Genomic DNA, 11,686 nt, shown 5'->3' on the forward strand with positions numbered 1-11,686 from the left:
ATCATTATATAGAAAAAAATCCTTGCCCACTAGGGAGGCCAAATTAGCAACGACAAATATAGACAACAAAATAACAATAGCTTTCTCCTACTGAAACAATGGCCGGACCCCCCCCCCCCCCACACACAACTTCGACCTCTATCAAGGTTGACCAAAAAAAAAAGAAATTTATATATATATATATATATATATATATATATATATATATATATATATATATATATATATATATAAAGATTGTTCCAATTTCCTAGTAGCAACCTCTGACGCCAGAGGGCCAACACAACAAGGTCAGCTTTAATACGCTGCCTACAATACATATACTCATGGCCCAACTCAATATCTTTATTATATGACATAAAACGGCTACAAATGCTTTCCCAACTCTCTCTCTTTGGCAGATACGAATCCTTGGATTGGCTGCCGTGTTCTGATGATGGTTATCCACCAGGTAGATGAGTGATGTGATTGGTGGTAGGTCTGATTGGTTATTTTATGATGTTCAACAGTGAATACAGACCATCTGCCCGGGTCGGTACAGTTAATTACTTAATAATACTGGCATTTAATGTTAAGAAATATATAATATTATCTTCATGTTATCATAAAGTTATTCATAAATGCTGTAACTAACCTTTAGGGGAGAAATATGGCTGATTATTGCTGTTATTTCCTAAATAATACGAAGCATGGCCGGCAGGGAGACGTGTTCCTCTGGTTTCCAGATAACCGAAATCGTGCCTGGGTTCCTTCACGATATGTTACAAGCGCTCTGATTGGCTCCTTTGTTAAGAGGAAAGAGATTGGCCCTGAGGCTATCCATCATTGCAAGATTAGCAAGATTTTAAGTTATCTTTCAAACAAATAAATAAATTTAACCCCATTCTAATGGTAAGGTTAAAATCTACTTTTGAGTAATAAATACTATACAAATGTAATATTAGTGTGCCTTATACGCCAGAAATGGTTCTTGCATAGCGTGTTGCTCCCTGTGTGTTGCTAAGTCTCACCACCTGGGGAAACCTTCTTCAACCATTGATTAATATAGAAGGTCGATAGACCCCGCACGGCTCCAACACGGATACGCTATATATATAATCAATCCATGACGGAAGTGACGATACGTCGTCAAGTATACCACAATCGGGAGGGAATGTGGCTGACCAATCCCAGCCGAGGAGGGATGCCGCCAGCCAATCAGATGACAAAGATGTTCCCGCGCTTTTCCCGTGCATGCCCGAGTGTTGGCGCGCGCGCGCCCCCCGGGCCGGGCATCGGGCGCGGGGCAGTTGTGCTGTGCTCAGGGACGTGTCACCGGCGCCATCACGGGGCGGGAAACGGCGCTCTGCGAGATGTTTCTCAAGCCACTCGCTCAACCCAGGTAAGGCATTACTGGTTTAGAGAATATATCCAATCTGTTCCTCCCGTTGTGCTCACACAAACACACACTTCTCCCTCCCAAACTTCTCCAACTTCTCCCTTTCCCTCCTCCTCCACCTTCTCCTTCAGTTGTCTTCAAGTTCCAGTATCGAAAAACCATTCCATTGACGGCTGAGAGAGAGAGAGAGAGAGAGAGAGAGAGAGAGAGAGAGAGAGAGAGAGAGAGGCTGGTTGCTAGGCGTTTAGATGGAAAAAAGGTAAAGTTAACAGAAGACATGTTGAAGATGTTGTGAACCCCAGGTTGTATGGACGGGTATGACCCCGAGATAACATTTTGACCTTTCGTCTCGACGATTATGACCCCTGGGGTCGGCACGACCCTTGAGCATGACAATACGACCGAGCAACGCGACATGACAACCCCTTTGGGGAATGGTGGCGTGACCCCTTGACCTGACCAACTTACTTTCATAACATGGTAATTACCTCTGGCAACACAACTACTAAAACAATTTGGCATTTTTTTTCCCTCATTCAGTCTGAACGAACCTCATGGTTGCTTATAGGTCCCATTTAAATCACTTTGCGTCAAGGTTAAACTACGTAATTGTAAGTGTTAGTTTAGGTTAGGTCTCTGTCATTTGACGTTTAGTTAGGTTTTACAGTTAAGTTTGTTAAGGTTTGGTTTAGTAATTACCCTAATGAGCCCCATCCCGCTGGAACTGGTGTTAATGAGCCCAACTGGCGATAATGTCAGTTTCATCCAATCACTTTAGAGTGCTCGACTGCCGTTGGCCGATGTGTCCAGCGAAAGTATATTGGAGAGGGAAACTGTGTGGTGGGGATTTGGGGGGGAGTTACTTCTGTAGTGTAAGAGACGTGGATGCGTCACTACTGTAGTGTAAGGGACGTGGATGAGTCACTACTGTAGTGTAAGGGAGGTGGATGAGTCACTACTGTAGTGTAAGGGACGTGGATGAGTCACTACTGTAGTGTAAGGGTGGTGGATGTGTCACTACTGTAGTGTAAGGGACGTGGATGAGTCACTACTATAGTGTAAGGGACGCGGATGAGTCACTACTGTAGTGTAAGGGACGTGGATGAGTCACTACTGTAGTGTAAGGGACGTGGGTGAGTCACTACTGTAGTGTAAGGGACGTGGATGCGTCACTACTGTAGTGTAAGGGAGGTGGATGAGTCACTACTGTAGTGTAAGGGACGCGGATGAGTCACTACTGTAGTGTAAGGGACGCGGATGAGTCACTATAGTGTAAGGGACGTGGATGAGTCACTACTGTAGTGTAAGGGAGGTGGATGAGTCACTACTGTAGTGTATGGGACGTGGATGAGTCACTACTGTAGTGTAAGGGACGTGGATGAGTCACTACTGTAGAGGTGGGGATGTGGGTGAGTCACTACTGTCGTGAGCCACTAACCTGGTGTGGAGGAGGGGACGTAGGCGAGCCACTAACCTGGTGTGGAGGAGGGGACGTGGGTGTGCCACTAACCTGGTGTGGAGGAGGGGACGTGGGTGAGCCACTAACCTGGTGTGGAGGAGGGGACGCGGGTGAGCCACTAACCTGGTGTGGAGGAGGGGACGCGGGTGAGCCACTAACCTGGTGTGGAGGAGGGGATGCGGGTGAGCCACTAACCTGGTGTGGAGGAGGGGACGCGGGTGAGCCACTAACCTGGTGTGGAGGAGGGGATGCGGGTGAGCCACTAACCTGGTGTGGAGGAGGGGATGCGGGTGAGCCACTAACCTGGTGTGGAGGAGGGGACGTGGGTGTGCCACTAACCTGGTGTGGAGGAGGGGACGTGGGTGTGCCACTAACCTGGTGTGGAGGAGGGGATGCGGGTGAGCCACTAACCTGGTGTGGAGGAGGGGATGCGGGTGAACCACTAACCTGGTGTGGAGGAGGGGATGCGGGTGAGCCACTAACCTGGTGTGGAGGAGGGGATGCGGGTGAGCCACTAACCTGGTGTGGAGGAGGGGACGTGGGTGAGCCACTAACCTGGTGTGGAGGAAGGGATGCGGGTGAACCACTAACCTGGTGTGGAGGAGGGGACGCGGGTGAGCCACTAACCTGGTGTGGAGGAGGGGATGCGGGTGAGCCACTAACCTGGTGTGGCTGAGGGGATGCGGGTGAGCCACTAACCTGGTGTGGAGGAGGGGATGCGGGTGAGCCACTAACCTGGTGTGGAGGGGATGGTGATGGCCGATGCAGGAGTTGGGCACCTCGGGCTCATACTGCGGCCGGCAGTACACCCACACTCGACCTTGGTCCTTTCTGCAACATATGTGCCGCTGAGTTAACTCAATCTGCCTCACTACCTCACACACAACACATAGAAACAAACCAACACAGGCCGTGTGGCGACCAGCCTAGTGGCAATGCACACACACACACACACACACACAACAATAATATAACTACAGAGTGTAAACTGTGGTCAGTTTTACCACTGGTGTACAAGACGGTTTAACTGGGCACACAGCCACCAGAGGTCACTACTGGGAGGTTAGTGAAGTCTGTATACGGCACATCTACAGACAATGACGTCAAACAAGACATGATGTCTAAAGGACAAAGAAAACAATTGCACTATAAAAGATATAAAATACAAACAAGGGCAGACTATTTTACGAGGAAAATGGAAGTTTAAAAGTAAAATAAACATAATATCCAATGCACCCCACAATGCGCCATTAAACACTGCCAACTGTTCCCTTGATTTATTAATGACAAATTAATTAAAGTCTTGCTTTCTTCATTAATAGTAATTATATTCATATTTATTTAAGGTTTTCAATTACGTTGCAAGTGCGTATGTAACCCCTTTATTGGGACCCTTGTGCACAACTACGACCCTGCAGTACAACATACGACCCTTGAGCACGACGGTACGACCCTTAGGTACGCACCTTGAGCATGACGATACGACCCTTGAGTACGACAGAACGACCCTTGATAACGACGGTACGACCCTTGAGCACGACAGAACGACCCTTGAACACGACAGTACGACCCTTGAGCACGACGGTACGACCCTTGAGCACGACAGTACGACCCTTGAGCACGGCGGTACAACCCTTGAGCACGACAGTACGACCCTTGAGCACGAAAGTACTACCCTTGAGCACGACAGTACGACCCTTGAGCACGACAGTACGACCCTTGAGCACGACAATACGACCCTTGAGCACGACGGTACGACCCTTGAGCACGACGTTTCGACCCTTGAGTACGACGGTACGACCCTTGAGTACGACGGTACGACCCTTGAGCACGACAGTACGACCCTTGAGCACGACAGTACGACCCTTGAGCACGACAATACGACCCTTGAGCACGACGGTACGACCCTTGAGCACGAAGTTTCGACCCTTGAGCACGACGGTACGACCCTTGAGTACGACGGTACGACCCTTGAGCACGACAATACGACCCTTGAGCACGACGGTACGACCCTTGAGCACGACGTTTCGACCCTTGAGCACGACGGTACGACCCTTGAGTACGACGGTACGACCCTTGAGCACGACGGTGAGACATTACCTCGGGTATGATGGCCCTTGGACTCGAACCTTTTCTGTCTGATTAAAGAGCACGTCATCGTACCGGGGTTCGAACCGTTGTATCAATGAACCAATTTCATTTCTCTTTACTCCCTTTATCTAGTGTAACGACAAAGTCAAATTCCCGGGTTGTAATTGCCCTGTTGGGAGGACAGAGGGCGTTAATACCACCTCTGTAAGCCTCTGGCCTTCGTATTAGAACACCACACAACACCATGTAACACTATATATGATAATAACACCATACAACACTATGTGATCCCATTTAACACCACATATAAAGCATATAACACCACATAACATCATTCAACACGGTCTAACACCATATACAACCAAGCACCATCCAGCACCATATAATACCATACATTACCATAACACCATATACAACTAACATCCTATATAACATAACACTATATACACTGCCAGACATCCTATAGTACCATCTAACACCATTATATATATATATATATATATATATATATATATATATATATATATATATATATATATATATATATATATATATTTTCTTTCTTTCAAACTATTCGCCATTTCCCGCATTAGCGAGGTAGCGTTAAGAACAGAGGACTGGGCCTTTGAGGGAATACCCTCACCTGGCCCAATTCTCTGTTCCTTCTTTGGAAAATTGAAAAAAAAAAAAAAACGAGAGGGGAGGATTTCCAGCCCCCCGCTCCCTCCCCTTTTAGTCGCCTTCTACGACACGCAGGGAATACGTGGGAAGTATTCTTAATCCCCTATCCCCAGGGATAATATATATATATATATATATATATATATATATATATATATATATATATATATATATATATATATATATATATACTTCAAGTTCTCAGTAATATTTTGGCTTGATAGTCCTACTTCCCAATACGTTCTCTGACTCAAATTTCGCATTGATACATCTATATCTTTGATGTTTGTCTTCCAATCATTTCCCCTACCGAGACTTTATAGAATTATTAATATTACTTACGTCGAGATTTTACGTACAAAAGGTAGGGCAAGCGCGTATGCCTCACCACAGGAACATAGTTAAGGTAGAAGTAGTTGTGTGAGACACAAGGAAACATTATCTCCCTATGTAGATATAGCCCATGTACATATAGAGCTACTATATGAAATCATATATGGAAAAAAAAAAGGCTCGCTGATGGGGGGAAAAATATATATATGCATCTAATTGAAATAAATTTTAAGATTTACTAAAAACAAAGAAATGCGTAGGTGCAAAATGAAAAACACAAAAAATCTTGACTTTTTTTTTTGATGGTAACAAAAAAATTAATCGTCTCATCATATTTGAAAACTTAAATGTCTATTTGCAAAAGAGTGGGCCAAGCGTAAAGGGCTATTATGGCTTATGCAAATTTTTTTTTCAGAAATCCTATGAGAGACTTTCCTCTTCTCTATATATAGACTGAGTAAAGAGAGAAGAAAATAAAATACATGTGCCATTTAAAACAACAACAGTAACATTAAAAATATTTATGAAAGATATTGTCTTAAACAATGTTGATATAAAAGGCAATGTATTGCGTTAAATGAAATCATACTTTTAAGATTTTTTCCTATGTTTCCAATAACAGGTTTTACAATGTTAATTTGCTAATTAATTGTAGTGTGTTTAACCTCCGGCTAATATTCAAATTGGTTAATAAAACTGGAAGTCATTAGCTTAATGCTGGAAATGAATTTGATGTGTGGAAATGAGTGGGATCCGATACACTGCTCAGCCGGAAATAATAAGCATTCAATTAATCTCTTAACATCACCTTTATAACTGTACTAAACTGTGCTAATTTGCCATGATAAATAACTGAGAACATAAAGCAGAGTCTTGGCTACATCCACTTCACCGAAGACAACAGTGTGCATGAAATTGACGTAATTTATATGACTATATGAGAATGTATATATAATACCAGTTATCTTGAACACAAAGGTAGGAATGCACACTGTACGTTGGCCTGGCTAGCATTCTGTACGTACAGTCGTACTCAATCGTTGTGCTCGAGGTGTACCGTCGTACTCAATGGTTGTGCTCGAGGTGTACCGTCGTACTCAATGGTTATGCTCGAGGTGTATCGTCGTGCTCGAAGGTTACACTCGAGGTGTATCGTCGTGCTCGAAGGTTACACTCGAGGTGTACCTTCGTGCTCGAAGGTTACACTCGAGGTGTACCTTCGTGGCCGAAGGTTACACTCGAGGTGTACCGTCGTGCTCAAGCGTTGTATACAGATCTCGCTCATGTGGTTAATTTACGACCTCAGTGTGTCGCCATTTATCGTTTGTTCCGTGTGTGGGGCTAACCACGCCATCGATTTGCCGTGGAAAGACAAAGAATAGCTGACACACACACACACACACACACACACACACCATCTTAACTTGTCACATTACCTCCAGCACGACCCCCAACATGGCACCATCTGTGGCTCCATCTCCCATCGAGGAAGATGTGGCTGGTCGTCACAAAAGGAGTATGTGTGTATGTGTATATGTATGAATGTGTATATGTGTATGTCTGTGTATATGTGTGTGTGTGTGTGTGTGTGTGTGTGTTAACGTGGAATACGTGGCTGGTCGTCACACGGGAATATGAGTGGGGTCGTCTCTACAACCTAACCACCAAGTTTGAAATCGCTCGAATTCAGCACTTTCTTTGCACGATGTCAGCAGACTGAAGGATTGGTGTTGGTGTGAACCCAAACAGTGCATGATTAACTAATGAATTACGTGAATAATTATGAAATCCCAGTTGCTAAAGAATGTTCTTGAAAAACTGAGGTTAGCAACATAATTCGAACTAGCGGGGTTGAGGGCTGAGGAAGTATAATTTCCTGTGTGTCAACTGTGTCGAGTGACGTCATCAGCGACCCTGTCACGGAAACCGAGGAGTGACGTCATTACCCCTGAACCTAATTAACATAGGCTATGGGAAGAGGGGTCGTTTACGTGGATGTACGTACCCAAGTTCAACGGTCGCCAAGCAGTTACCAGCTTTTGGTCAGTGGGGTCGTAACGAAGACAGGGGAGTGAGGGGGGGGGGGGTTGTTTTAGCCTGTTTCACAAGAGTCGAAGGGTCATTACCTATTCATGCAGTGACGTCACTCACGTCACAGTAACAAGAGTGAATGTTGACCGTGACCAATGGGGGAAAGTGAACTTCCAAGTGACATTCAGAAACGACAACTTTATATATGTAAAGATTCCCGGCACTTGAAGTTTGACATGGCAGCCCCCAACCCCCCTTTTCCCTCCCTCACGAGGTCAGGCGAGGTCGAGCATTGACATTGAAGCCTTAGAGCGAGGTCGACTCAGGTCTGGGTTGTCGACACCATGTCAATTCTTCTTGGCCGCGTCAAGTGGCCCCAGTCTGGCAACCTCTGGCATCTTGACCCAACTCGAAAATGCTAAAAGACTTTCTCTCCATTTTATGAATCTATCATTCATCTACTACTCCTCCAGTTGTTTTCTTTTACTATATCGCTTCTTCACGTCGTCACAAACTCGACTCTACCGTTCGTTATATGACGATAATTATATATTTCGTCCATAAATCACAGTGGGTTCCTCATTGTGGCCACAGTGGCAACTCTGGCTGCTGACGAGCCATCACCACACGGTTCACCCCACACCACACTGCCTCCCTCCTCCTCCTTCTTCATGTTTCCTACCCACGCAAGCAACTCTAGCCCCTCCTGTCACCCTGGGCAGGTACACCACAAGCAATACTCACGGCTGCCATCATGCCAGCGGAGCGACACGTCCCGGGGACAATGGATATCGGGGTGGGAAACACCGTAGAGTTGCGTCCGGACGGGACACGGGAGGGAGACTGGCTGGAGCAGCGGCGACCATTGATCGCCCGCCCACCATACCTGCCCCTCCTCCCCTCCCTCCTTCCCTCCCTCCCTCACCCCTAACTTAACGGCCATCAAGGGAGGGGGGGCCGACCCCCCCAACCCCTAATCTTTGTCTCCCCCCCCCCCCCATTTCTAACAGCCACAGCTCCCACAGAGAACGGAATAACACCACCTCCTCCTGCCCCCTCTACCCCATAACAAGGTAGGATTATGGGGTTGGATTTCTCTCTTGTGTCAGCTCCCCTCACAATCACCCACGGGTATCATTCTGTAGTCTTTATCGTTGGCCATTTAACTACCATTGTACCTAATGATCGTATCATGTAGTTTAACAATCGCCATGTCCTTGAATCCTAGTTTATCATTATTTCTAGAATAGTCAAGATAGATAATGTCTTATGGCGAATTCGTTTTGAATTTTCATATAACCAATTCTCTCTCTTCCCGTTACTACAGTAAACTTATTTCTAAATATATCATTGCCACACTGCTGAAGTGTTCCCTCTACCTACAACTTAAACTTTCTTATTTCACAAAACGTTTCTATATTTTGTCAAACTTTTCAAGTAGTCAAATGAAGCTCTGTATTAACTCGTATTCAAAGTCATTCTTTATATTCTATATGACAAAATGTTGTAGAACATATATCACTAACATACTGACAGAACATACACATAAGTGCAATACAAACAAATGTACTAATATACAAACAAATATATACATCTATAGCTAATATCACCTGCTTAAATGCATACATATACAAACACAAACAAAAACACGTTCATACAAATTCATACACACACACACACACACACACTTATACAAATTAATAGAAACACACACACACACACACACACACACACACACACACACACACACATTTATACAAATTAATACACACACACACACACACACACACGCATTTATACGAATTAATACACACACACACACGCACACTACACACACACACACACACACACACACACAAGCAAATTTAGATTAATGAGGATAAAACAAAGTAAAAGGCCACAAAATAATTATCTGGCAGTAAATAACCTTCATGATTCTATGTGAGGACTTGAGAGTCAGCACCGTCCCTCAGCCAATCAACGTGGTTCTGACACATATCAGAATAGCTTTCAAGTATCATGACATATTGAGCAAGTAGTTCATATCAAAGGCCACAATTGTGTTTCTCATGGTTGATCACCACTCCAACGAAAGAAACTAGAGTTAGTTGAAAGATCCAGAGGAGGGTAGCAAAGATGGTACCACAATTAAGAGAGCTGGTTTACAGGGAAAGACTGGAGACTAAATTTGCCAAACTTGGAAGAGAGAAGAGTGAGGGGTGATCTGATCACAGTGTTTAAGTTTTTAAAACATCCATGGCGTGGACAAAGGTCATTTCTTCGAGAAATGTAGGGATAGAGCAGCCAAAGGACATAACATGAAATAAAGCAAGAAACCATTAGAAAATAAAGCAAGAAACTTTAAAAAATGTAAGTACTTTTGTAGTACGAGTGGTGGACAAATGGAATAGAATTACTGAGGAAGGATAATGCAGACATACTGTACATTTGAGAACCTGTATGATAGTAGAGAATGTCAAGAGATGGGGTCCCATGATTGTAAAACTCTCTCCTCATACAGTACAAATATATTACTACACCATCATACGTGAGGGTAGTAGAGAGAGGAAGACTGCATCTGCTTACAAAGAGGTCTAAAGTTGGGATGATACAAGGTTGATGAAAATAAACCTGAATTAATTTGATGAAGATGGGACACAATGAAAGACATTGATATGAGTATTATCCAAGCGGTAGTAAACTGCAAGAATCTGCATGCAAGAAGGACTTGGGAGTTGATATCGTCCCTAAGTTTTCACCACAGCCCCACATTAGACTAATGGTAATGGAAACCAACTTCCTGCTGGCAATTATTAAAACTACATATACGTGCTGTATATGGGTAAAGTAATGTTCAGCAAGCTGTTCATATCCTGCATAAGGCTAAAACTACATATACGTGCTGTATATGAGTAAAGAAATGTTCAGCAAGCTGTTCATATCCTGCATAAGGCTAAAACTACATATACATGCTGTACATGGGTAATGAAATGTTCAGCAAGCTGTTCATATCCTGCATAAGGCTAAAACTACATATACGTGCTGTTTATGGATAAAGAAATGTTCAGCAAGCTGTTCATATCCTGCATAAGGCTAAAACTAGAATATATTTCTACAGCTTAGTCACAGCACCTAAATAATCTCAAAACTAATAAAGTTCAGAGGAGGGCAGCAAAGATGGTACCAGAACTAAGACAACTGGGTTATAAAGAAAGGCTAAGGGTCTTAAATTTGTCCATCATAGAAGAGAAAAGAGTGACAGGTGACTTGATCACAACCTTTTAAGTTTTTAAATCAGACTGTTGACATTGACAATGAATTGCTCTTCGAGAGATATAAGGAAAGAGTAACCACACGATATAACATGAAATTAATCAAGAAACTTGTTAAGACATGTAAAGAAGTACTTCTATAAGATCTTGTGAGAGAATAGAATAAATTGAGTAATGAAATACTGAATGTGGAAAACATTCAAAAGTTTAAGAAGTTTGGTTGATCGAGAATCGTTAGATGGGACCCCATGCTTGTAGAACTCCCTCCCTGTGCAATATAAATAGGTAATTACATTATTTTTCTTTTCCAGGCAAGAAGTCTGGAAACAAAAGCCATCTCATTTTCTCAAATCCACAAATCCATCCTCACCTCACACTCTAAAACTGCTCCTCCATCACACCACAATAGGCAGTTACTACAGTCAATTAGGTATTGAGCTA

The 11,686-nt window shown here is 43.8% G+C and overlaps 1 protein-coding gene across 4 annotated transcripts in view; it reads right to left on the bottom strand.

The window, feature by feature from the left end:
- The window catches only part of LOC139758980 (uncharacterized), an 88,915-nt gene extending 80,069 nt beyond the window's left edge, over window positions 1-8,846 (bottom strand). For all 4 annotated transcript variants that reach the window (XM_071680844.1, XM_071680842.1, XM_071680848.1 and 1 more), the window contains exons 1-2: window positions 8,718-8,846; window positions 3,573-3,668 (exon numbers count right to left, since the gene is read on the bottom strand). In XM_071680844.1, coding sequence (XP_071536945.1) covers window positions 3,573-3,627 — 55 coding nt within the window. In that variant the 5' untranslated portion in view covers window positions 3,628-3,668; window positions 8,718-8,846. The remainder of the gene's footprint in view (window positions 1-3,572; window positions 3,669-8,717) is intronic.
- Between the last annotated feature and the right edge of the window lie 2,840 nt (window positions 8,847-11,686).

This window comes from Panulirus ornatus, chromosome 32 (genome assembly GCF_036320965.1).
Source record: "Panulirus ornatus isolate Po-2019 chromosome 32, ASM3632096v1, whole genome shotgun sequence".
Taxonomy (NCBI): domain Eukaryota; kingdom Metazoa; phylum Arthropoda; class Malacostraca; order Decapoda; family Palinuridae; genus Panulirus; species Panulirus ornatus.